General features: G+C 41.3%; 1 protein-coding gene across 1 annotated transcript in view; it reads right to left on the reverse strand.

The window, feature by feature from the left end:
* Positions 1-27,760, reverse strand: part of fat4 (FAT atypical cadherin 4) — a 381,091-nt gene that overhangs the window by 164,380 nt on the left and 188,951 nt on the right. Inside the window, exons 3-5 of the mRNA XM_043674087.2 lie at positions 22,465-22,596; positions 9,837-10,098; positions 4,690-5,040 (exon numbers count right to left, since the gene is read on the reverse strand). Coding sequence (XP_043530022.2) covers positions 4,690-5,040; positions 9,837-10,098; positions 22,465-22,596 — 745 coding nt within the window. The remainder of the gene's footprint in view (positions 1-4,689; positions 5,041-9,836; positions 10,099-22,464; positions 22,597-27,760) is intronic.

The following is a 27,760-nucleotide window of genomic DNA, read 5'->3' on the forward strand; positions in this document are numbered from 1 at the left end:
GAAAAGTGTTCAGCTCAGCATAGATTTCAAGCCTCCCAAAAATAAAGCATAATTAAGAAAGGTTAGGTCGGAAGTGAAGTTGCGAGGTCTTCAGCTAAAAACCACCACCATCATGGGAGAAGACTAGGAGTTTATCTCAATAGCCTGAGGGATAACAAAATCAACTGTTGCTATCATAGACTGTGAACCATTACAGACAAAAAAACCCATGACCCATCGAGGGGGGTCCACCTCCTCTACCTCTTCATTCTACAAAATAGCTTCATTGTGTGTAAAGTATTCTCCTCTGTCACAGATTGTACATTTCCTTTCTTTGCCGAATTAAATAATCCATCGCATCTAAAACTGCTGCTTCTTAACAAACTTAATAATGAACAGCCGATTGCCTAACTGAAGTAACTGTAGTCACAAACCCTTAACAATCTACACTGCCTCAAGTCTCACCAGGCTAGCTTTCCAATCTTGGAAAATTGGTAATTAAAGGAAGTCAAGGATATCTGGACTCAGTACATCAATGCATTTCCACTTACCTGTTGAATTCACTTTGCTATTTTTACTCACCCACTGTGATCAAACACGATCTCCATATGAGGTCTCCAATCTCCCTCAACACTAATTCTCTTCATCTCTACACTGAGGTGATTGCTGCCTCTTCCTCGTTAACACTTCTGATCTCCTCACTGAACCATTCTGATCACCTCCTCCTGAAACCCTTCAAATCTCCCTCCATGACCCTATAGATATCCTCCATGGGGCCCTTGATCATATCTTGACTTCCCTCAGCTTCCAATCTCATCACCACCTCAAACACTATGATCCCTCTTTTCCTGCTCTCAGTTCCCCAGTTGTGGTCCAATATCAAATCTCTACCTGTTCAACAGCCAACAGTCCTCTCAATCTGGTTGGCTGCAACTAAGAAACAGAGCCAAAGATCCTATTAAACTTATCAGAACCTGAAGGAAACCTGTTCTTCAGGGTTGCCTGAACTCAAACTCAAATGTTCCTTCCTAGCTTCTCAGTTAAGATTTAGCCCCTCAACATTCTTTGGTTACACTTTTTCTCACTCAACTTCAAACCATTCCAGCCCCTACCACCATGAGATTTATTTTCCATGCAATACTCAACAATGTCCGAAGGCCTTTTATCATGCTGCCCTCAAGTTGGATGCCGCTGACTTTATCAAACAGAACATACCAGTTAGACAATAAGGATTGGTTTCAGTAGAATTGGATAAATCTGTACCTTAAACAGGTCTGACTTCTCGAAAAGAATGCTATATAAGTATGAACAAAGCCAAAATAGTAAAACAAAGAAAGAGATTTGTTTGGTAAATACAGTCCATTGTTTTCATTTTTACTATTTTTTTATTTTTCTCAGATTTTACTTTCATCTCAAATATCTCAGTTCTTCACTATATGTTTCCTAATACACCTGCCTCTGATAAAATCCTATTGTGTAAAGTTAACTCCTGTCTTTTGCTTAAACTTTGCCTCAATTATGACAAGAATTAAATAAGCAGGCATCTGCGATTGTAATTAAAGAGACTACTTCTGCTTAAATGCAGCCAGTAGCTGAAAGAGGTCATACAAAAAGTAAGTGCATAATGGCTTGTGGATATGACTGCGGACCAAGGTGAAGACAGCTCACATGCAACATTATGAAAGTACAACATATCACAGAATCACACAACTATTAAAACGAAGGATTTCATTCAGATCACCTTCTCTGCTCCACCTCCCTGAATGAGCAATACACCTTGTATCATTCCTTCACCTTCTCCCTACAAACTTGTACGTTTTTTCTTTTCAGATAATAATCCAATTTCTTTTTGGATGCCTTAATTGAACCTGTCTCCACCACAGAATCAGGAAGCTCATCCCAGATCTTAACCACTCACTGCATGAGAAAGGTTTCTCCTCATTGCATCTTTTTCCAATCTGTAGTCTCTCATTCTCAACCCTTCCCACAATGGAAACGGTTTCTCGCAATCTACTCTATCTGGATTCCTTGTAAATTTGAATACCTCCATCAAATCTCTTTTCCAACAAAAACAGTCCCAACTTCTCCAAGTTTTCCACATAACTGATGTTTCTCAAGTATCAAAACACGACTAACCAGATGGGTTAGCCAATTTAATTTTAAAAAGTTGCCATATGAATTACTAACATTAAAAAAAATTCAGTTCTTTTATTCAATATGGTTAACAGTGACAAGGCCAGAAATTGCCCTCGAGGAAGTAGATGGTGGTGAGCAACTTTCTGGAATCATTGTAATCCATCTGATTTTGTCATTTGTGTTGTGTTTTGATACATCAGAGAAACCTATCAGCCTTTTTCAGAGGACAGGTAAGAGTAAACCACATTACTGTCACATGCATGTCAGACCATTACTGACATTTATAATTCTGTGAATACATAGTTCAACCTTGTGCTTTCAGAGTTTCCCATATTGGGATACAATATTCAGCAAAATACTCCCTAATAGTCCACAATACAACAGTGCAGTACAGAAAAAGTGCTTCACTTCAGTGCTGCAATCCACCAGAGAAGATGTTAAGACATCACCTCCAATTACCTTAAGGTTCACACTAAAGATGTTAAAGAAAAGGCAACCTTCATTTTTGAACCATCACTGAAGTAAACTATCTAAACATTTATCTCACTGCTGTTTATAGAATCTGGTTGTACGCTGATTAATTATTACATGTTCCTACATTACAATGATGGCTATTCTTCAAAAAATATTTGTTGCTTGTGATGTGTTATGGCTAAACCTGACTCAAAATAATTATACAATTAAAAGTTCTTTTTTTAAATTTTATAAAGACAACTGAAAAATCTACACATTGGGAGATGGTCAGCATTTTCTTAGAGTTAATGAGACTATGTGATTTCAAAGTTATAGAATTTGTAAGTGGTAAGTAAGAGAAACTTTTGATAACATATGAATAAAATAGATTTTATTTGGTTCTATGAGGAATATGGTGGGGCCACACATTCAAGAGGTAAAGCACAGGAAAACAGCTGCTTCATGTTCATAATATCCTATTCATTCAATCAAAAGATGGAAATCTCTGAGCAGTATAGTTATTAGCATAGGATCTCAGAACATGTGTCCCAAAATCTGGACATTTGATTTTTCCATGAGTGTTTGCTGAATATAAAAAGGTGTTCTGGCTTGAGAAAAACTGCTGAAATATAAATACATTTACAAAACATTTCTCTACATTACAAAACAGAAATAAATACTAGTACTGTATTCGCTTGATAAACTATTTTTTATAAAAATTCCCTTTCAAAAAAAGACATAGTGTAATACCGAATAAGTTAAAAATGAATTAATACATTCACACTTTTCTGTATTGCAAATCATGACTCAGATTAATTGTGAAGGCAGTTAGGATAGGTAATAAATTACTAATGATAAATGTCAGATTTCATAGAAATGTGTCGCCCAGACAGCTCTCCACTGCACCTCCTCCATTCCCTACTCCAATGCTCGAAAGTCCCCACCCTTCCAAATGCATTAAAGACAGGGTCCCCCTTTGCCCCACCTACCACTCCACCCATCTCCGCATCCAACGCATCATCTTTAAACAATTCCACCAGCTCCAACTAGACCGCATCACCAAAGACATCTTCCCCTCCCACCCCTCTCTGTCTTCCACAAGGACCATTCCCTTCACCAATCCTTGGTTCGCGCCACTCTACACATCAACCCTCCTGAACAGCACCCCCGTCCCCCCAATACCTTCCCCAACCGTAAAAGATGCAAAATCTGCTGGCACACGACCCCCTCACTTCCAGCCCCCAAACACTCCTTCCAGGTGAGACAGAGGTTCACCTGTCCAGCCTAGTTTACTATAACCGGTGCTCCTGAAGTGGTCTTCTCTACATCGGGGAGACCAAACATAAACTCAGGGCTGAGTTTTGCTGAGCATTTCAGCCGGGCCCGCAGGGGCTAACCTGACCTCCCAGTCACCGTCCATTTTAATTCCCCTTCCCACTCCCTTTCTAAAGTGACCATCCTTGGCCTTCTCCACTGCCACAGCAAATGAGACCGCAAATTAGGGAAACAACACCTCATCTTCTGCCTGGGCAGCCTACAGCTCGGAGGACTCAACATTGAGTTCTCCAATTTCAAATTACCTCCTTTCCATCCCTGAATCCCTTCCCAGCGTCCACCACTTCCTCTGACAGACCCTTCCTTCCAGCAACCAATAGGATTCATCCCTCCCATCAACCAACCAGGCCGCACCCTCTACTCGTGTTCACCTATTACTACCTCAGCACTCCACCCCTCCCCACCCAAAACCCTCTGCCACCCCCACCTCCCCTTTATCTGCTGTTCCCCATACCCCCACCCCCAGTCCTGAAGAAGGGCTACACCCAAAACATTGATTTCTCCACCTCCTGATGCTGCTTGGCTTGCTGTGTTCTTCCAGCCTCCTGCTTGTCGACCTTGGATTCCAGCATCTGCAGTTTTTTCATCTCCTCACAGAAATGTGTCTGTCAGAAACTTCAAAAGCATTATTCTCAATGCAGATTTACTCCAGCTATTTCCTACTGGAAAACAAAACTTAATCTCTGAAAACCACCTTGATTAATTTTCAGATATGAAGCACTTATCGCGATACTGGCTGGTATTGGTAAGAACAGAATTTATCCATAATTTGTCTGCAATACATACCATCGTCTGCATCAGTTGCTTTTACAGTTAGAATGCTTAATCCAGGGGGAAGGTTTTCCAACACTGCAGCGCTATAAGTAGATGGACTGAAAACAGGAGGATTATCGTTCACATCCAGCACATTGAAATAAACTCTGACTGTGCTGAACTGTCCACCACCATCTTCTGCTCGAACAGTGAGAATGTAATATGGCTGCCTCTCATAATCCAGGGTTTGTGTCAGATTGAAAACACCAGTCACAGAATTGAGGAAAAACACCCCATCTTTATCATCCTCTTCTACCATGTATGTGATTTCCCCATTAGTACCAGAATCTGCATCACTGGCCAAAGTGGCTGCCACAATTGAGCCTAAAAGAAAGAGTATTCAATGAAAAGCAACATTAAAAAATCGATACCAGTATCTTAAAAATTAACACACATTGATTTTTCTTTGAAAACCTTTCCCTCCATTTCTATTTTCTTACTTTCTTTTCGAAAGGAAAAAGCACTATTCATCTTCAATTAATAATTTTCATTTCAATAACACCAGGAACATCTTGTTTCTATCATTATCTCATAGTTGCCCTACTTTGAAACAACTGTCATTGTTTAATTTATTAAGTACTAAAATCAAAATATTTCATTACCTCACCGCATTCTGTCAATAATCTGTACAGAATCATTTTGCATAACACATTTTACAAAATTCCTCCATATCACTAACAAAGTCAATAATTATTCCTATTTAGCTTGCAAAGACACTGACATGCCATTTCCCTGAATAGTTACAGGCCCTGAGGAGAAAGTATTCACACTGTGCCGTCAGGGACAGCACTCCAGAACTGTGATCATGCAAGGATATAGAAACAACTATACATTCCCAAGTCATGATGGTGTGTAACTTGGAGCTGGTGGTGTTTTGATGTCTCCTATGTGTAGGAATTGCAGGTGTGGGAGGTGCTGTCAATGATGCCTTGGCAAGTTCCAGCAGTTCCCCTTGTAGATGGAAAGCATTGCAGCCATGCTGTGCATATGGTGGAGGGTGTATACATTTCAGGTGGCAGATGAGATGTTAATCAAGTGGGCTGTTTTGTCCTGGTTGATGTTGACCTTACTGGGTGTTGGTTGAGCTGTGTTTAGCCAGGGAAGTGGTAAATATTCCATTACATTCCTGATTTGTGTCTTGTGGAGGTGGAAAAGATGAGTCAAAATTTGAGTTACATTGCACAGAACACAGTCTCTTATCTGTGTCTGGGTTGGGTGTGCCTTTGTTGTGTCTGACTTTGCATATGTTTAATAATTATCTTCTATTTTCTATTATTGTACAACCTATTGTAAAAATTTCAGTTTATGTTAGTAATACATAATATACATATATACAAACACATAACATCACACAAGTAGTTTGGCAGGTTGTTTCGAACTATGATAAAACACTTCACATATTCTGTTTGGTTATCACAGCTTTGTAAATGACCAAGCAATTTGTAAGTCCTTTACAGTCGAATTCCATTTTAACTGTGAACCTTTTTAATGTTATCTTTTTAATTTTCTTTGGCCATGCATTGTTACTGTCTTTAGAATTTTTTTTTCAAGCAAGAGTTAAACTAATGCAAAGTAGCACTTTTTTTTCCAAAAGAAGGGAAGGAAGTGGAGAACAAGGCCAGGAATTTATTTTAAGAAGGTCAGTTGTTACTCTCCTGGGAATGCAACAGAGGCATTCAAGGCTGGATTAACTTCAACCTCCCACAATCTCCTTCCCCGTGAAGGGCAACAGAAGATTATGTTTAAACACAATGTAGGAACAAATTACTGCACATGCTGGAATCTGTACTTAAAACAGCAAGTGCTGGAAATCACAGCGGGTCAGGCAGCATCCACAGACAGAGAATAAGCTAATACTTCGAGGTCAGATGACTCCTCATCAGAGCTGACATGAAGAGTGGAGAGGGCAGCATTTATGCAATTGCAGGCGGGTGGGAGTACTGGGGGAGAAAGGTTGTTGATAGTGCAGATTAAGTGATTGGAATGCAAAAATGGTAGAAAAATGGTGTGTCTAACTGCCAGACTGGAAAGAACAGAGGATCCCACTGGGGTGGGGGAGAGAAAAGAGGACATGGTGACAGAGAATGTAACACGTAAAGCCACAAGAAAGGGAAGAAATGAGAATGGGTTCACCGTCTGAAGGAGTTGAGCTCAATGTTCTGGATTTGATTTGTTTTGGATTATGGTGGCACGATGGCTCAGTGGTTAGCACTGCTGCCTCACAGCACCAGGGGTCCAGGTTCGATTCCAGCCTTGGGTGACTGTTGTATGCAGTTTGCACATTCTCCCCGTGTCTGTGTGGGTTTCCTCTGGGTGCTCCGGTTTCCTCCCACAGTCCAAAGATGTGCAAGTTAGGTGAGTTGGCCATGCTAAATTGCCAACTGTGTTCAGCGATGTGTAGTTTAGGTGCATTAGTCAGAGATAAATTTAGAGGAATGGATATGAGTGGGTTACTCTTTGGAGGGTCAATGTGAACTTCTTGGGCCAAATGGCCGGTTTCCACACTCTAGGAATTCTATAAATAACTCACTCCAAAGAGGCTGCTCAATGATTCTATTTAAGTGAGGTTCAGTGTCAGACTTTGAGAGCTGTTTGAATTTATAGCTGCTGGAGGGGACAGGAGCTATCAATCTGAGCAAGACAGTGTTTTTCCAGGGCTGGTTGTCAGCCAACAACAGAAGATGTGTTTCCAGCTGCTAGCCCTTCATGCAATTTGGTTGCTTTGATCTATCCTTTCCTGTAATCATTGATTCCCAACTCTGTGACCTATCCTCCTCCAATATCTCACTCCTATCCATCACTTTCTAAGATCTCTCCTGCCACAATCCCTCTCTCCCTAAAATCTATTTGCCATGATCGCTTTCTCCTTATCTGCTACTTCTTCCTCGTTTCCATAAGACCATATGAAATAGGAATAGGAGCAGGCCATTTGGCCCCTCGCCCCTATTCCATCATTCAATCGGGTCATGGCTGATCTGACACACCTCACGTCCGCTTTCTTGCATTTTCTCCCAAACCCTCGATTTTCCTACGGAGCAAGAACCAGTCTGTCTCAGCCTTAAATTTGCATAATGACTCTCCTCCACAGCTCTCTTTGGCAAGGAGTTTCAAAGACTCATGGCCCTCAGAGAGGAAATTCCTCCACATCCCATTCTTCAATTATTGCCCCTTTCTTGTGAGACTATGCCCTCTAGTCCTAGACTCTCTCATGAGGGGAAACATCCTCTCAGCATTTACCCTGTCAAGTCCTTTAAGAAACCCATATGTTGAAATGTGATCACCTCCTTGTTTCCTAAACTCTAATGAACGGAAAATGTGTTGCTGTAAAAGCGCAGCAGGTCAGGCAGCATCCAAGGAGCAGGAGAATCGACGTTTTGAACATGAACCCTTCCTGAAGAAGGGCTCATGCCTGAAACGTCGATTCTCCTGCTCCTTGGATGCTGCCTGACCTGCTGCGCTTTTCCAGCAACATATCTTTCAGCTCTGATCTCCAGCATCTGCAGTCCTCACTTTCTCCTAAACTCTAATGAACCCAACCTGTTTAACCTTTGCTTAGAAGACAATCCCTTCATAACAGAAGTATCCCAGTGAACCTTCTCTGAACTATTCCAATGAAATAAAATATTTTCCTAAATAAGGGGACCAAAACTACCCACACTATTCCTAACATGATCTCAGTGGCAGTTGTGCAGTTACAATAAGATTTTCCCTCCTCTTATATTGTAACACCTTTGAAATAAGCATCAACAGTCCGTTAGCTGTTCTGCTAACACTTGTGTGCTAGCTTTCTGTTTGTGCACAAACAGCCTCAAGTCCCTTTGTGCTACAGCTTTTACAGACCTTTCTCCATTTAAATAATACTGTTTTATTTTATTGTCCCTTCAGATTTGCCCACACTATACTCTATTTAGCATCCTTTTGCCCACTGGACGTAACCCTCCCAGTGATGTCTCTGCTGCACCTGGACCCAGGTCCCCCACCTCCCCCCCACTGATTCCTGATCTTTTCAAATTGCTGAGACTCATCCCTCGTGGTCCCCAGCTGTGGACCTCCACCTCAGGCTTTCTCCCCTGGCAGTGAGCCAACTTGCAATGTGGCTGGTTGCCAAGTGGCAAAAGGAGTTATAAAAAGTTCTAATGTGCTCCGTCTGTTAAATTCAGCAGGAAATCCATATTCCTGACATTTCTGGATTTCCCAGCTGATTACACATGCCTCTGTTCCCTCCCCATAAATACTGGGACAATTGTTTATGATTACCTTTGTCTTAAAGTTAGACACCTCCTGGAATAATGCAGGCCCATGACCCTTCTTTGAAGAAAGTAAAATTGAAGCATTTTTCTCATTATTTATGGAAGGCATTATTTCAAAACACTCCTATGTATTTATTTATCAAGATGTATTTATACAGGATATTCTACTTAAGCCTCAGAGCTTGTTTACTATGTATTTCTGCTCAAGGGCAGCCGACAACACAATCCAGGCCAGAGAGAGAGAGAAGATACAGCCCAGATCAGCTTGGGATAGTTTATAACATATGGAATCCCTTAGCACTTGGCCTCTTGTTTTGCAGGCAAGTAACTAACAATTACATATTCACAATGGAACTTGATTTGAGATGACTGGAGTCGTGTTCAGCATGATGCCAATGTGTTACCGTCTTAGTCCTGGAATACACATATATCCGGGAAGTATGCTATTTTATGATAGTCATGCATACAATAGGGTATTCACATTATGTAACAATATGACCATCCAACAGACACAAATAAGGATCTCCTTTGACTATTAAAGAGTGAAGGAGCTGGTGAGTTTAGACAGCTAACGTGATGTTGGAATGTGGATCAGATTATCAGAGTTTGTTCGCTATTCTGGCTCAGGTTTGCTTGGAACTTGCCTCTTTACCCTGTCTGTAGTTAAAAGCATACACTTTGCATGTTATTTTCAATAACCGCCAAATACCTGCCTTCAGGTAGAAACCTGAGAAAAAATACTTAAATAATGAAACGGATCTTGGAAGCTACTCCCAAATCGATTGCCCTGACAAGGAGTCCATCAGTTTGTGAATTCTTCACTAATATTATGATTATTGTTGTGAGGTTTGCTTTAATTTCTGCTCTTACCCGGTGCAGTGTCCTCTGGTATGTCAAATGAATACACATCCCTGGAGAATTTCGGTGTGTGATCGTTGACGTCACTGACGGTGATGTTGATCCTCATATCTGAGGATTGCAGCCCATCATCAGCCCGGACCAGTAAAGAATACTTGGAACGGCGCTCTCGGTCCAACCGCTTTGTGGCTAGAAGATCTCCGGATTGTGGATCGATACGAAAACTGTTGTCCGCCCCGCTAATAATTGTGTACGTCACGAGGGCATTTGGACCCTAAGTTAGGAAAAAGGAGACTCACATGAATTCCAAGTAATAAAGTTCGGTGTTTTTGATACATCAAGCCAACATCTTCAGTGATACACCTCTGAAACATTTCTTTTTCAGTTAAAAATCAAGTTTCATTTTCATATCCAGTAATGATGCATTTCCACACGAGATGCAGAATGTTTCATACATTGTTGCCGTAACAATGTTGTTGACTGTTTTAGTTCCTCCTTTTGAATTCCTTCTCACAGCCAGGATGTGTAACACACCAAATGGTAACATCTGTTCCTTACCTAAATAATGTTGCTCCATTTCAGGTAATGTAACATCCTTGGTAAAGGCAGACACTTAATACCTCAGCCATGTTCTCTGCTTCAGTGTGGAAATTCCCTTTTTGACTGCTAGTTGGCCCTATTCCTCTTTTTAACTCAGTTTTATAATTTATGAATCTATCAGTTTTATAATTTATGAATCTATTGAAGACTCTGGAATTCCCTTTGTGAGCTACCAATTTTTTCCCATAATCCTTCTTTGTTTTTCTTATTTGCTTTTTCAACTCTTTTCTGAACATTCAGCCTGGTTTTCAGTTGTATTTCCTACCTTCCACTTGTCATAAGCACACTTTTCTCTTCATTTTAATTTCTCCCTCCCTTCTCATTCACGGAGCTCTGGATTTACTCACCCTTCCTTTTCCATCTGAGGGAATAAACATTGACTGTGCCTGAACCATCTCCTTTTTTGAAGGTAGCACATTTTTCAGTTGCAGATTTTCCTGTCAACCCGTGCCTCCAATCTATCCAGCTCAATGTTATTCTTACATCATTGAAGCCAGCTCGCCCTAGTTAACTATTCCTCCTCTAAATCGTCCTTTTCCACTTTTTCGTCCTCTGGGTACAATGATGACTGACATCTAAATGTATCCCGCATTGACACTTAATCTATTTGGCCCACAACATTCCCAAGAACCAGGTCTGGCAGTACCTTCTCTCTCATGGACCCGACACATATTGCTGTAAAACATTCTGGCTAGGCTTGTACCTGTTGAAGTTTAGATGAGTAAGAGGCAACTTGATTGAAACATATAAACTCCTGAGAAGTCTTGACAGGGTAAATGTGGACAGAATGCTTCATCATATGGGAGAAGCTGGAACTAGGGGGCAATGTGTAAAAATCATGGGTCTCGCTTTTAAAACAGAGGTTGTGCAAATTTTCTTTTCTTACAGGATTGCAAGACTTTGGAACTCTCTGAAACATTGGTGGCATCAGAATCTTTGAATATTCTTAAGGCAGAGGTAAATAGATTCTTGTTAAGGGATTAAAGTCATGAGGAATATGATCTTGAGATTACAATTGGATCAGCCATGAACTTATTGAGTGCAGAACAAACTTGTAGGATATGGGTGGCACAGTGGCTCAGTGATCATCACTACTACTTCATAGCGCCAGGGGCGCAGGTTCAATCCCTGCCTTGGGCGACTGTCTGTGTGGAGTTTGCACGTTCTCCCAGTGTCTGTGTGGGTTTCCTCCCACAGTCCAAAGATGTGCAGGTTAGGTGGATTGGCCATGCTAAATTGCCCATCGTATCCAGTGATGTATAGTTTAGGTGGATTAGCCATGGGAAATGTAAAGTGATAGGGAAGGGGTGAGAGTCTGAGTGGGATGCTGTTCTGAGAGTTGGTGTGGACTTGCTGGGCCAAATGGCCTGTCTCCACACTGTAGGGATTCTACAATAATGAGTCTGGCTGAATGGCCTACTCCTGATTCAAACATGTTTATGTCCTTAAGCCCTATGGGACAGTCTCTTTCTTTCGCACTGCAAAGCTCCTTAATTAATGCTGCCACACTCCCTCCATTGTTTCCTTTCCCCCTTTCCAGCACACTTCACCTCCTGTAATATATAACTCCCAATCTCTCCCTTCAGCAACCTCTCTGTAATAGGCCATACCATGATTTTACATGACAACCTTTCCTGCAATGATGCTCCTTGAACAAGGTTATATTGTCCTTGTTTTATTTTCAGGAGGTTGTAAAGACACAGACTCTGAAATGTTTAGGTTTTGAAGGGTTTTAGGGCCAATTAGATTATAGCTAATAGATACTGCCTCAGACAAAAGGCTTTCAAATAAAAAAAAACACTTGTACAATGAAAGGAGAGTGGCAAGTTCTCCCAGCTCAGCTTTTCTCTGGTTTGGTTTTTTTTGCCAGTCTGGTTAGAGGCTGCTGATCCAAGAAACAGCTACATGGAACAGCTAGAGAAACCCTCACTCTACCTTCTCTCCTGTAAGACCCTGTGTTTGATTTTTCCTTTTGTGCCAAGGGGTGTTTATGGGGATTGCTGCAAGTATTTGGAACAGCATCATTAAGGTGGGATAGTCTGTTGGGTTTTCAGATAGATTGTTATTCTGTATTCTGTTCTCTTTTGTTTGTGTTTGATTCGGTAATCTTGGAAATAAATTCTGTTTTGTTTAAAACTAAGTGGTTTGACCAGCTGCATCTCTCCTGGAATATCCATTTCACACCTACTTAAAACAACTAGCAAAGTTAGGGTCTGGGCTACTTTCTTGAAATGTTTTGAGGTGGTCTGGCCTGGTCCATAACAATACCTATAACTCAACAATCTCACTGATTATACTTGATACTTTCACAAAAATACACTGTATTCCTGCTTAGTTTCACCCTTAATCAGACAATGACTTTTAACATGATATTCTCTATTCTAGTTTAACTGTCTCTGCTAGATTTTTCTGCACCTCGGTCTTTGTCTCTGATTTTCTCTCCTGCTTTCAGCAGCACTGCCAATTTAATTTAAATCCTTCCCATCAGCACTGGAAAAACAGCTTGCAAAGAATTCAACCCTGGCTCTGTTCTGATGCAATCTGGTGCCAACTCCTCAAAACACATTTCCAGTGTCCCTAGAATCTAAAGCCCTCCCACCTGCGCTATCCATCCAGCCAAGTATTCATCTGTCTTAACCTCTTGTTTCAGCACTCGGTTGCTGGTGGTACTTGGAGTAATTAGAGGATTACTATTCTTGACATTCTGCTTGTTAGTTTTCTGTATAGCTCCCTAAACAATGGCTGCAGGAGTATATTCCCCTTCTTGCCTATGTCATTGGTACCAACATGAACAATGACCTCTCGCTCAACACTTTCTTCAAGAACAATGTCCTGCAACTGCTCTGAGACACCACTGACGCTATCAGCAGGGAGGCAACATACCATCTTGCTGTCATATCCTGGCTTCCAAAACTCATACCTGCTCCCCTAACTAAGAAATTCCTTAACGGTAGATTGGAATAAAATATCCTTTATTGAATAGGCTTTATTGTCACTTGTACTCCATTGTAGAAGTATAAATGTCTGCCTCTTATGGTGCCATCTTAGGTACAAGTATCTAGGTATAAATCTTGGATACAAAGAGGAATAAACAGTGGTCGCATTACTTAATAGAGTTTAAAAAAATAAGTTAGAAATAAAACATCATTAAAGGATTGACATTATAGTCAGGTAAAAAATTTTAAATAAACATTACATGGTAGCAGCTCAGCACAGGGCCTCCGCACATGGTCTGACCTCTCGTGCCAGACCCCAGTCCAACAGCTGTCCCCACTCTGCTCCAGCACTCAGCTGCTCCAAGGTAAATTCTGAGACTGCCTCCCCTGCGCTGGTCTTCGCCTGGGACTCGCTGCCTGCGCACTGCTCTGGGACTCGCTCCCCTTGCAGTGCTCCAAGACTGTTTCCCCAAGTGCTGTTCCATGACTCACAGCCCATGCTGTTCTGGGACTCACTGCTCACACCTGCCACTGCTCCAGGATTCTCCTCTGGTGTAAAAAGTGGGGGCCTACACAACTTGCCGAGACGATGAGGCAGCAGCCCTATATTGAACCGAAGATCCCCCTTTGTGTGTGAGGCAAACATAATAACCACAACACTCCAGAAACACAGGGAAGCTGCTGACCCCAGGGGAGCATCTGTGTTATCCCTCCTCACCGACTGCGGTGCTCAAAATAGAGTGCATTTTTGTGCATGCGAAAGACCAGTACTGCTCTTCCTCTCTTTTGCTTTCTCTCTTGTGGGGCTGAACTATCTATGATTGCAAGAGCTTGGGTCTTCCTACCCTCCTCTGAGGAACCATTGCCCTTATCAGTACCCAGAATGGAAAACCGGTCAGTGAACAAATTGCCTTGGGGAGTCCTGTAGTCCATTCCTGTATGTGCCTCACAGATGCATTACAGCGACTCCAGCTGCTACTCAAACACCAAAACTGGAAGGTCATGTGTCTGCAACCAGAATATGTGGCCTGTCGAAGCCTTGTAAATTACTGACTTGTGGTCATGGTGACCCACTATCCAGCCATACAATAGAATTTAGAGGGGATCATGATAATGAGAAACCCTAGGTACCACAAATTTGGGTGAATCTGTTCGTGCACTTCTTCAATCTTTCAAAAGCAGCTTTTATAATTACACTAGTGAGACAAGAGCAGAAAAATCTTGAGCTGACTTTTGTTTTACAAGATAAAGTGGTCAAGAAACCCTGAAACACATCAACAGGACAAGTGGATAATCGAGATATGAACAAAAATTTCACTGATGATGAGGCTGAGAGAAGTAATCCACAAGAGGAAATATGTAATCTTGTATATGATGAATTAATTGATTTGAACTATGAAATTCATTTTCATCCTACACAAAGCAATATTTTTTTAAACTCTGTGGTTAAGTCTGAGCATGAAGATTATAACTTCTCAATTCCTGATAAATTGAGAAAATCTGTGACCGAGACTGTTGTTGGATTGGTACTTTAGAGGGATTCACAGAATTAACAGAGAATGTGAAGAGGGAGAGATTAGTGCCAGCACAAACATTTCAGACAGGAGATCCAATGTCATGGTCAATACCATCGATGAAGTCACGTGAAGCACAAGTCGATTGTGACGAAGAAGAAATCTGGGTGATTGGTATCTGTGAGGATGATGTTTAGGTAAAGTGGTGTAAGTTTTAAGCTTAAATGGAAATGGTCTCAGATAGGCTTGATAGCGTTGGAAATCTTGGGCAGAATCCAGGGAGGTTTCTGGGACTGGGAAACAAGGCAAGCAAGGACAAAAACCTGGAAGGGAGGCAAGAAAGTGAGCTTCCCAGACAGATGAAAGTCAGTCATTAAGTTGCCAGTGGACTGAAGGTGGATCATACTTTTTTGACAACAAGCAGCAGGAATCTTTTTTTTTTGACATATTGGCATGAACCGAAGATCCCCCTTTGTGTGTGAGGCAAACATAATAACCACAACACTCCAGAAACACAGGGGAGCTGTGCACACTAAAACACAACTGTGGCAGATCAAAGTATGCCTCCACAATTAAGAATGCAACACACAAGAAAGGACAGCTTTCAAATTCATGACCGATGGCTTACAGCAGGTGAGGTTATCTTATAAAACATAGAACAGTACAGCACAGTACCAGGCCCTTCGGCACTCAATGTTGTGCCAACCTTTTATCCTACCTTAAGATCAAACTAACCTAAATACTCTTCAATTTACTATCTTCCATGTGCCTATCCAAGAGTTGCTTAAATGTCCTTAATGTATCTACTCTATGGCCACTGTTGGCAGTGCATTCCACACACCAGCCATTCTCTGAGTAAAGAACCTACCTCTGGCATTTCCCCTAAACTTTCCTCCAATTATCTTAAAATTATGCCCGCTCGTGATAGCCATTTCCGACATGGGAAAAAGTGTCTGTCTATCCACTCTACCTATGTCTCTCATCATCTTGTACATCTCTATCAAATCACCTCTCATCCTTCTTCACTCCAATGATGAATTCTATCATATTATCGTGTCTGTCCCCTATGGGTTCCTTCACCTTAAGCTCCCTAAGTGAGTCCGTCTCTTTGCACATTACCAAATCCAGAACACCTCATTCCCTAGTCGGACTCCACCTTTGAACAGTTGTCTCACACACCTCTGGTCCCACCATCAGGGCCCTCAATATAAAAAGACTGAAGACCCATTCCAGAATGCAAAATTAGGCCAACAGTCCACTGAGGTACTGAGGGAGTGCTACACTGTCAAACCTTCTGTTATTGGATGAGACAGTGATCTGAGGTCCCACCTTCCTTCTTAGGTATGTGTACAATGTCCCTTGGCATTTTGAAGGAGGATAGGAGATAAACTCTCTCTACAGTTCCTCACCCAGAATCACTAAAACAAATTACTTTTTCAGATGTCAGAGTTTATGAAAATTCATTATGTTTGAATTGTTTGCCCCATTTCCTGTGAGTAAGATTGCCAACAATGCCATTTTGAGGGTTCTATAGGTGATAAAAGGTAATTAGATTAGATTACTTACAGTGTGGAAACAGGCCCTTCAGCCCAACAAGTCCACACCAGCTTTCTGAAGAGCAACCCACCCAGACCCATTCCCCTACAGGCAATTTAGCCTGGCCAATTCACCTAACGTGCACATCTTTGTGACTGTGGGAGGAAACCCACACAGACAAGGGGAGAATGTGCAAACTCCACACAGACAGTTGCCCGAGGTGGGAATTAAACCCGGGTCTCTGGCGCTGTGAGGCAGCAGTGCTAACCACAGTGCCACCATAATATACACATACAAAATGCTTCTTATATTTCTTTCTTTGAAAGAAGAATCAAGATGCAAGGGCAAGATGTGACTTGGTTACATCACCACATAGCTTACATAGTTTAGCATGAAATAATTTCCTTTTCTCTTCCAGTGGACCCTTTGAAGTGGGACATGTGAAGTGTGTTGGACATTTTGTTTGAAGAATTAGGAAGTAGGTTGTTACCTCTTTGATGTCCAAAAATTGGTCAGAGGGCAGAGTTGAGCAGCCTGTTTCAGAGAAAAATTACTTTTGATATTTCTCTTGAAACAAATCACATGTTCTATGTCATCAGCATTTAGTTGACGAAGTGTGTATTTATTTCAGTGCCATCCCTTGCTTTGTTAGTAGGATTTCTTAAATTAAATCTGTTTTCCAGCTCTTTGTTGAAACGCCACAGATTTAAATGCAGTGCCATTAGCTTTTGGGTCTGGCTGCCTTTCTTCTGGCTGATGTGACTGAACTTCAAATTGACAAACAACCAGAGGACCAGCTAGAACTGTCCACTGTTAATATTGTACTCAAAATCCTCCCGCACAAACCAAAGAAATCTGCCGGAAACTGACAAACAACAAACATCGGGAGAGCTAGAAATTTATTGTCCTGTTTACACAAAGAAGAACAGAAGCCTGTTTAAAAAAAAAATAACCTGACCAACTGAAGAAACAGCCAAGTGCCAAATGTAGTTGGAGTGATGAGTGCAGCAGAGACGGATGAAAAAAAAAACTTGAAATGCACAGTATCACAAACTACAAATTACTAGATTAGGAGATGTCTTTAAAAGAACGGGCAGTAAGTTTACCTACAAGTTCTGAATTAAAAAGCGACTTTCATTGCTGTAATGTTCTATTCTAAACTAGAACACATGCAGTCAAACATTTTCATTATCAGCCATAATTTCTCTCATGTACTTTAACAGTATTTTTGTCCAGCAACATTATATTTTGAGGGCTTGTATGTACAGGTGCCTCTGCTTACTGAAATACTTGTCATAGTATAGGGCAGTAAACGATCCTAACAAGGAGTTTCTGGGCATTTGTATTTATCAGCGACTTCAATGTCTCAGCTCAGACTTTGAGGTTTCATCCTTTTCATAATGAACACCAGCTATGCAAGTATCTTTGCACTGTGTAAGTGCAAGGGTCCAGGGAGTGGGGCAGAGTGAGTGAGGTGGCACTGTATCAAAGTTGAAGGAATGTATTTGAGAACAGGAAACACAATTTTAACAAAGGGAATATTTTAAACACATAATTTCACAGCCATCAAAGTATAAGCTAAAACTTTGAATTGATTTTGAACAAATTTAGATCTACAAATGATTGGGAATTTCTCTCTTTCATGAATCAACAATCAGATGCTGAAAAAGACATGTTTTGTCAAAGTTTTTATCTTGTATTTATCAGGACAATTTTCAAAAATGTCAACAAAGAGGATAACCAGAGTTGTTTTCCTGACAAATGCAAAATGAAAAGCTTTGATAAAATGTGTCTTTTTCTGCAATAATCATAATGTCTTCAAAATATATTATAGTTGATGTACAATAAAGCTTACTGGGATAACATGTGATAGTAATAGCCAATTAAAGAGTTTTGATGATACCAGCAAAGTGCTCCATGAAAAGGACACAGAACAGCTCTATGTTCCACTTCCCAATCTGCTAACGTCGTTTACATCCAGCGCACCTGGTACACTATGCCGAACCTGATCCAAACTGGTCACAAGGGACTCATGTGGCACTGTGTTAATGCTCTCATTTAAACCAGGAGGCCCATGTTCATGTCCCACCTACTCCAAAAGCATGTAGTAATGCCTCTGAACAGGTTTTAAGGAAAATATCATTGAATTGGCAACATTTGCAATTTCAGCCATCAGAATGCTTCTGCGTAGGTGCCTTCTTTGGGGTTGGAGGTCAGGAGGTGTGGGGTGGGAGCATTCCGCATTCAGAATTAAAGTCAGAAAGCCTACGCCTATGATCCTTGCAACAATAATATCCATCAGCTGCAAGGCCATTTGTCCAGCATAGTCAGAAGGTATCAGCTTTGATGGCACATTGTCCTGTTGTAAATTTAGACCTGTTTTGGCCTCTTTTGTCTTGTTGCTCAATGCTTTCAGACCATCCAACCTGATGAAAGTACAGGGTCGGAATGAGGGTATAGCGGGGTGCTGGTAGTGTTGTGAAAATGTGGGTGCACTGTGCCTTTAAGAGAGTTAAAAGCTAGCAGACAGCACTAAGTGTTCTGATTCAGGTAATAATGTAATGCTTGGTCGAAAGCTAGATTAGCTGGTTGCCTAGAAACAACAGAACAGATTTGAATTAGGCCAACCAGTTTAAATTATACCCCGGAAAATACCAAACTCCAATCCAGTTTGAAATTAGTATATTTACAATTTTAAAAGCCAATGACACAATCCGATGCTTTGGGGGTATAAGATCAGGGAAAATTGAACAGTTGGAAGGAGAACTGTCAAGTCAATGACATTTGCAGACTGTTCGGGGAATAGCTCTCTTACAGGCACCTTTATCAATCTTTGACAAGTAAATCATAATCCCTAAGAAGAAGAAAAGCAAACACAGAAAGATCCAAACAGAAGATTTGATGGCTGGCTGGTTTCTGAAAACCTGAATTTTTGGTAAATCTTAATCTGGAGGTGGGAGTTTTATCGGAATAGTATTATTGAAGGGAAGGTAAAAGATGGGCTAGAGGAAGGAGTTGTAAATAATTGTTCGTTAATTATTCTCTGTTATACTTTAAGGAATAGAGTTGTTAATTTTTACTTTAAATAGTTCTTGGCCTCTCACATTTTCACAGATTACTGCACAGGATAAATCTTTTCTGTGTTACTGGTTTGAATATAGCAGGAGGGTTTTTATCCCATGTTGTAATAGTAGCTATAAGAGTTAGAGGTAGTTTCTTTACCAATTTTCGATTCAGAAACCGCTCAGGAACATGAGAGAGAAATGTTATGTTTGCCTGCTCCCTCCACTATTTGCACGCTTATACTTTCACTGCACATACTATAGATACATGCATCCTAGCCTCACCAACTCTACCCTCAACAATGGGGAATGCCCAGGAAATCCAGGGTGCCATGGATGGGTGGCGCATCATTGGTTCACACTTTTCCTTTCTTCTGCCTTGTCCCTGGAAACTGAGCATTTCCTAGGTCAATAGCAGAGAACTAACAGGATGAGTGATCATAGGATATTCCTTTTTTTGGATACTTTAATTCAGTTCAAATGTATGGCTAACAACTCCACTCCAACAGCAGATGAGAAATTTGAAATGAATGAGTTATGTATAACTATACAGACATCTCACAGTTATGATGGGCGAATGATTATCATTCCTGTTTGCCACTAAAAAGTGAAATGAAATTGTATAAAACCAGAATCTGAATCATCTAAGCATGAGTGGTAGTTGTGTAGGTAAGGGTGATATGTAGGCTGTAACTACCAGGTAACTTTCCATCTATTTTTAATTCTTTAACAAACGCACATGGGTATATGCAAAACAATATCCATTAACAATAAAATTTCTTCCTGAACATGCAATTTTGCATGTCTTGTGTACATGAGTGAACTGTTTGGTTTGGGTGCAGAGGAACATCATATGGCAGAATTTAGGCACCTGAATCTAAGCCGGTTTATTTAACCCAGGAGCAGGATTGCATTAAGCCACTGAGCAATTATCAGAAGAACAGCTCTGACACATGTTTCAGGCATTGGCTGGCATCTCTCAGAAAAACAAATGCAACAAATACCAATTTCAGTTTTATTATGTTTTAGGCGAGATTGTGAACTCAAGAGCCTCAATGTTATCAGTCTAAAGTAAGCATAAAACCATAAATTTTGCTACATGATACACTGTATCCAAACTATGCTGGAATTGTGCCAAAGGCAATATTTGCTTGGTCCATGTTACATTGTCTCAAATGTTTGCCTGAGTAATTTGATCCAATCCTGATATTTAACCTACAGAAAGACGCATAAAGAGAGGGAGAGTGAGAGAGAGAGAGAATTACATTCAAAGAACCTGAATCCATGTGGGTGGTGGTAGACGTGAGGAGAGGCAGTCCCAGTAGGGGAAAAGGGAGGTCATAATATGACTTTGGTGCCTAATGAACAAGAGCAGTTCAGCAAGTGTGTTTCTGATCCTAGGGAGCTGGGAACATTGCTGGGAGCAGGGGCAGAAATGTGTGGATTGGATATCTGAGCTATGAGCGAGGCTGAGGGAGAGAGGACCTTTGGGACATCATCGGTTTGACAGGTAGTTCAAGGGAAATTGGATGCTTGATGGAAAGGATGTAAGATGCCTTGAACAGACTCCCCCCTGAAATACCCCATTTTGTGTATGCAAGCTGCATACAAAGAAAACAGCTATTTTGTTGTAATTTATAATGCATTTTACTGTTTGAAAAGATCTAACCCACAGAGTTAATCGATCCCTGATGAATGTCGGCCTACTAGAACATTGTCAGCAACATAACAGAAGGTTTCATGGTAAAGGAAGATTGATAACTACTACATGAGGAAGATGGGATGGGGTGTGTGTGTGTGTGTGCATGCGTGTGTGCGCGCGCGGAGTGGTGGGTGGTGTTTAGGGGTGGGAGGGGGTGAAGCTTTTCATCAGAACATTCCAAAGGAAGGGAACGGGAGTCTGCCCAGCAGCACGAAGCTCTTCAGTAGGTCCACACTCACCTTCTGCGTCCACCAAGCCTTAATTTGATGAAACTGTCGTGCATTGTCTGATTCAAGGAATCCATTCAGCTGGAGTTCTTTGCCAGGCTGAATGACACAGGTTCGCATCCTCATTATCAAATGTAAAGTGCCAGTTGTTTCCTTGCAATGGATTGGTCTCGACTCGATTGTAAGTGATTCAGTAGCATATCAATATACATACTAAAGCTCACATTTTTGGAATAACCATTTGAGAATATCAGCAGGGCAGCTAGGTTTCAAGTGAGCACATACTAGCAAAAGTCGACATTTTCAGATGAGAAGAGGAGAATTTGAATGTAGGACAGAACAGAGGAAGCTAAACAATGTTTAAAAATCATTTGGATAAGTACATGAATAAGAAAGTTTGGAGGGATATGGGCCAAGTGCTGGCAAATGGGAGTTGTTTTGTTTGAGATTATAGTCAGCATGAACTGGCTGGACCAAAGGATCTGTTTCCGTGCCGTCTGACTCTGTGACTGCAGCTTATTGTGAAGCCACTTGTTTTTTTCCAGGCATAGTTCTATAATCCCATTATTATATTCATAAAGTGCACAAAATAATTTTGTAAGAAAAAGAATAACTTCAAGATGTTAGAACTGATATCTGTACAGAGCGATAACACTCAAATTCCCATAAACATTAGAAATGAAATGGACTGAAGCCATGTTTACTCGCTGTCAGTGGAATATTGCATAATATTTAATAAATGTGGGATTCTGGAATCTTGGGATGTTATTCCAAACCTCGACCTTCTGGTACATTTGTATTAAGTGAATAGACACTGACAACACACTACTTTCAGTGCTTACTGAGAAAAGCTGTCTTTTCATTTTCCACCAAACTGTTAAAGGGCCTGAAGGATAGAACATGCTCAAACTAATATTAGACTTCATTATTCCTCCACTTATTTGGTCTTCTTTGTGTTGCCCTCCAGTATGAGCCTCATCCACTCACCAATGTTAAAAATCTGTCTATATGGACTAAACTTCTTTGTGCAAAACATAAAAAAAACAGGAGATGTACTACCTACCTCATCTGCATCTGTAGCTGACAGCTGTAATATTCGAAAGCCATCTCCGATGTTTTCTTCAATGATGACATCCAATGCATCAGTGGGAAATACAGGAGGGTTGTCATTAATATCCTGTAGTGTTATTTCCACCTGAAAAAGATGTAAAATTTGTTTGCACACCATTAGAAGAGATTATGATAAATGAAGGTCTATCTAATATTGGACAACTCTCAAAGCTTAGAGATTCATGATTAATTCATGGATTATGAGCTCTAAGAGCATGTTGGCTACTAAAAATGCTTAAAAAAAGGAAAGAGCTACTGTGGGGATATGACAGTAAATGGTAATACAGGAAAATAGATCATAGAACATAGAACATAGAACATAGAAGAATACAGCGCAGTACAGGCCCTTTGGCCCTCGATGTTGCGCCGATCCAAGCCCACCTAACCTATACTAACCCACTATCCTCCATATACCTATCCAATGCGCGCTTAAATGCCCATAAAGAGGGAGAGTCCACCACTGCTACTGGCAGGGCATTCCATGAACTTACGACTCGCTGAGTGAAGAACCTACCCCTAACTTCAGTCCTATATCTACCCCCCCTTAATTTAAAGCTATGCCACCTTGTAATACCCGACTCCATACGGGGGGAAAAGGTTCACACTGTCAACCCTATCTAACCCCCTAATCATCTTGTACACCTCAATCAAGTCACCCCTAAACCTTCTTTCCTCTAATGAAAACAGCCCCAAGTGTCTCAGTCTTTCCTCATACGATCTTCCTTCCATACCAGGCAACATCCTGGTAAACCTCCTCTGCACCCGTTCCAGTGCCTCCACATCCTTCCTATAGTATGGCGACCAAAACTGCACACAATATTCCAGATGCGGCCGCACCAGAGTCTTATACAACTGCATCATGACCTCAGGACTCCGGAACTCAATTCCTCTACCAATAAAAGCCAGTACGCCATATGCCTTCCTCACCGCACTATTTACCTGGGTGGCAACTTTCAGAGATCTGTGTACATGGACACCAAGATCCCTCTGCTCATCCACACTACCAAGTATCCGACCATTAGCCCAGTACCCCATCTTTTTGTTATTCTTCCCAAAGTGAATCACCTCACACTTAGCTACATTGAATTCCATTTGCCACCTTTCTGCCCAGCTCTGCAGCTTCTCTATATCCTGCTGTAACTTGCCACATCCTTCCTCACTGTCAACAACTCCTCCGACTTTCGTATCATCCACAAACTTGCTCACCCAACCTTCTAACCCCTCTTCCAGGTCATTTATAAAAATGACAAACAGCAATGGTCCCAAAACAGATCCTTGCGGAACACCGCTAGTGACGGCACTCCATGGAGAAACTTTGCCATCAACTACTACCCTCTGTCTTCTTCCATCCAGCCAATTCCTAATCCAAACCTCCAACTCACCCTCAATGCCATATCTCCGTATTTTCTGCAGTAGCCTACCATGTGGAACCTTATCAAACGCCTTACTAAAATCCATATATACCACATCTACCGCTTTCCCCTCATCAACCTCCTTCGTCACCTTTTCAAAGAATTCAATAAGGTTTGTGAGGCACGACCTGCCCTTCACAAAACCATGCTGACTATCCTTGATCACATTATTCCTATCCAGATGTGCATAAATCCTATCCCTTACAATTCTCTCTAAGACTTTGCCCACAACAGAAGTGAGACTCACCGGCCTATAGTTACTAGGGTTATCCCTACTCCCCTTTTTGAACAAGGGAACCACATTTGCTATCCTCCAGTCTTCTGGCACTACTCCTGTAGACAAGGAGGACATAAAAATCAAGGCCAATGGCTCTGCAATCTCCTCCCTTGCTTCCCAGAGAATCCTAGGATAAATGCCATCAGGCCCAGGGGACTTATCTATTTTCACCTTTTCCAGGATTTCCAACACCTCTTCTCTACATACCTCAAAGCCATCCATTCTACTTATTTGTGACTCAGTATTCACATCGACGACAATGCCCTGTTCCTGAGTAAATACTGAAGAAAAGTATTCATTCAGTGTCTCCCCAATCTCTTCCGCCTCCACACGCAACTTCCCACTACTATCCTTGACTGGACCTATTCCTACCCTAGTCATTCTTTTATTCCTAACATACCTATAGAAAGCCTTAGGGTTTTCCCTAATCCTACCAACTAAGGACCTTTCATGTCCCCTCCTTGCTGCTCTTAGCTCTCTCTTCAGGTCCTTCCTGGCTACCCTATAACTCTCAATCGCCCCAATTGAACCTTCACGTCTCATCTTGAGATAGGCCGCCCTCTTCCATTTAACAAGGGATTCCAATTCCTTATTAAACCACGGCTCCCTCGCACGACCCTTTCCTCCCTGCCTGACAGGTACATAATTATCAAGGACACTCAATAGTTGCTCCTTGAACAAGCTCCACATATCATTTACACTCTTGCCTTGGAGTCTACTTTTCCAAGCCACACATCCTAAGTCATGCCTCACCGCATCATAATTTCCCTGACCCCAGCTATAACTCTTGCCCTGTAGTACACACTTATCCCTCTCCATCACGAGAGTAAAAATCACCGAATTATGGTCACTATCCCCAAAGTGCTCACCTACCTCTAATTCTAACACCTGGCCTGGTTCGTTACCCAGAACCAAATCCAGTATGGCCTCACCTCTTGTTGGCCTGTCTACATATTGTGTCAGGAAACTCTCCTGCACACATTGAACAAACACTGACCCATCTAACAAACTTGAGCTATAGCTTTCCCAATCAATATCAGGAAAGTTAAAGTCCCCCATAACAACTACCCTATTACTGTCACTCATCTCCTGAATCACCTTTCCTATCCTTTCTTCAATGATTCTAGGACTATTAGGAGGCCTGTAAAAGACTCCTAACAGGGTGACCTCACCTTTCCTGATTTTGATTGGGGATCACTTAAAAAAAAATTCCTTGTAGTAGGATACTTTTACTTAACATTATGGTGCTCATAACACAGGGGGTGGATAACAAAAATGACAGGATAACATGAGAGCCCCAAGATGGAATTGCTGATTTTTACTTTGGTCTTTGCGAAGGTTAAGATGTTCAGACAGAATAGATATAGAGAAACTGCTTCCATTGGTGGAAGGATCTAGAAATAGTGGGCACCGATTAAAGGTACCTTACAAAGGAAACAACAGTAACATGAGGAACAAATTTTTCATGCTGCGAGGGTTTAGGTCCTGGAATCTGCTTTTACATTTACAATGTCAGCTAGTATACGGACCAGGGCTGGAAGTTGGATTTTCAATGGTTTAACCAGAGTAGACAAGAAGAGGGCATTATGGGTTAAGTAAGCTTGCAAAGAGCATGAAGGGAGACTGAAAACAAAGAGAAGGGAAACATAAGTATACAGCTCAAATGGAACCGTCTGGAGGAAGTTTGCCTCACAAAGCAAAGGACAAGCCGAATAGCAAAGGCAACTGAAAGGATGATCTCAATCTTATTGAAAAAGATCCAAGAGGTACTTGCGTACGTAGTTGATGAGGTTGTAGGAAGAATGTGAGAGGGATTTTAGGGTGACAGAAAGCACAGGCTATCTTTGTTCATCAGGGTGAATCTATCATAATTGTCAGTTTAGTATAAGAAAATATGACTCAAAAGCTTTTGATGCCTTCCAGTCTGGTACAGAGGTAGATGGTGAAACCAGCTGTGTGTTAGTTAAGTTCAAGTCTGTATGCTTTAAAACAAAGATGGGTCCTGTATCAGGAAAGAGAGAAAGATGGGGGAGGTTAAGTGTCTTTTCTGGAAACAAAAGGATCAAAGGTGGAGCAGAAGGAGCGGTCTGACTCATCAGTGTATAACGTCCTGGTTCCCCAATCAAACGGGCTGGTAACTCAGCAATAAACAACTGCCTGGCCACTGAAATCATGTGGTTTGGAGCCCTCTGCAGCTAATCTTAGGAGGGAAATCCCAGTCAGGGTTGGGGAGGGGAAAGTCTAAAACGTTTGCTTTGGAAACAGATGTCTTCTTGCTCTTTCTCGTTCCAAAAGAAATCAAAACAAAAGTTTCTGAAAAAAACGTAACTGTCAGGCCTCTTCTGATTCTGACAATTCTGGTCTGATAGGTAGATCACAAGTGCTTTCTTGCTTAGGCAATAGGATAAAGTAAAAGCTCAAGCACCAATCAATTCATTGGATACTCATTTGCATCTATCGAGAGGGTCTCGCTTTTTTTTGGGGTTTGTGTCCTCAGCCATAACATTAACTTGTAGTCAGCCAGATGAGGGCAGGAAAGCAACTGTTAAGTATCCTATTCTGTTTTAACTGCTATCCCTCTATCTGGTTTTGGTCTGGTGTGAGGGATTTGAAGCTCCCTCTCGTCTAAATAAACACTATCACGTGAGTTGGTGCTGAATCTAACTTCAACTAGTATAGTAACTAATAAGGAAACTTCAAACATACGCACTGTATTGATTTAAGTCAGGAACTCCTTAGCATGGTTTTATCCAAAGTGTGTTAACCAGATTGTTGCAGATGAATGGATTTGGCTTTTCGTATTCACTTCCTTAGTTGGGACAATGAAGGGGCAAGGTGACCTCATGTTTTCAGATCTATACTGCAGTTAGCAGCTGGACTTATGGGTGGGTCCATGTGGAAGCTATGAGTTATCAGGCCAACTGCTCCAGTTCCATTTTACACTCACTGACAGCATCAGGGATTCTGGATCAACTGTGGTGCAAAGCAGATGGAATGGTCAGATCCTTTATATTACCCTGAATAATGACCTTTGATTTCAAACTTTAGAAGAACACCTGTTTCCCCTAATCTCACACCAATATGCTGACATTTTTCTCTCTTGTCATTTTTAGCCCTATAAGGCAGAAGAAAGCAGACACTGCAGATTCCTAAACGTGGATTTAAATGACAGCTGGATGGACTGTTCTTGTTCTGCATTTCTTATATTCTTCTAATCTCTGAGAATTTGTTAGATTAGTGCTGGATTTGAGGACAGTTGGGAGATGTGATCTCATGACTACTGGAAGCTGCACTCAGCCTGTTCAGGCTAATTTCACTTTCAGTCGTGTCTCAACAGCTGTCGGAGAGAATGGTCTTTTTTTCTTTTATGCAAAACATTCAAAAGCAATATTTAACATAGTTTGTTACCTAATCACCCAGAAATTACATTACAGTGAAATGCCAGTAGCTACTGGGTGGACCGTAAGCTATAACCAATTACAGCTTTGCACTGCAGCATTAAAGAAGCCCACAGATCATAAATGTTAATCTGAAACCAAATGTTACAATGGCCATGCTTA

This window comes from Chiloscyllium plagiosum, unplaced genomic scaffold (assembly GCF_037043375.1).
Source record: "Chiloscyllium plagiosum isolate Xiang-an unplaced genomic scaffold, Cpla_swu_hap1 HiC_scaffold_36, whole genome shotgun sequence".
Taxonomy (NCBI): domain Eukaryota; kingdom Metazoa; phylum Chordata; class Chondrichthyes; order Orectolobiformes; family Hemiscylliidae; genus Chiloscyllium; species Chiloscyllium plagiosum.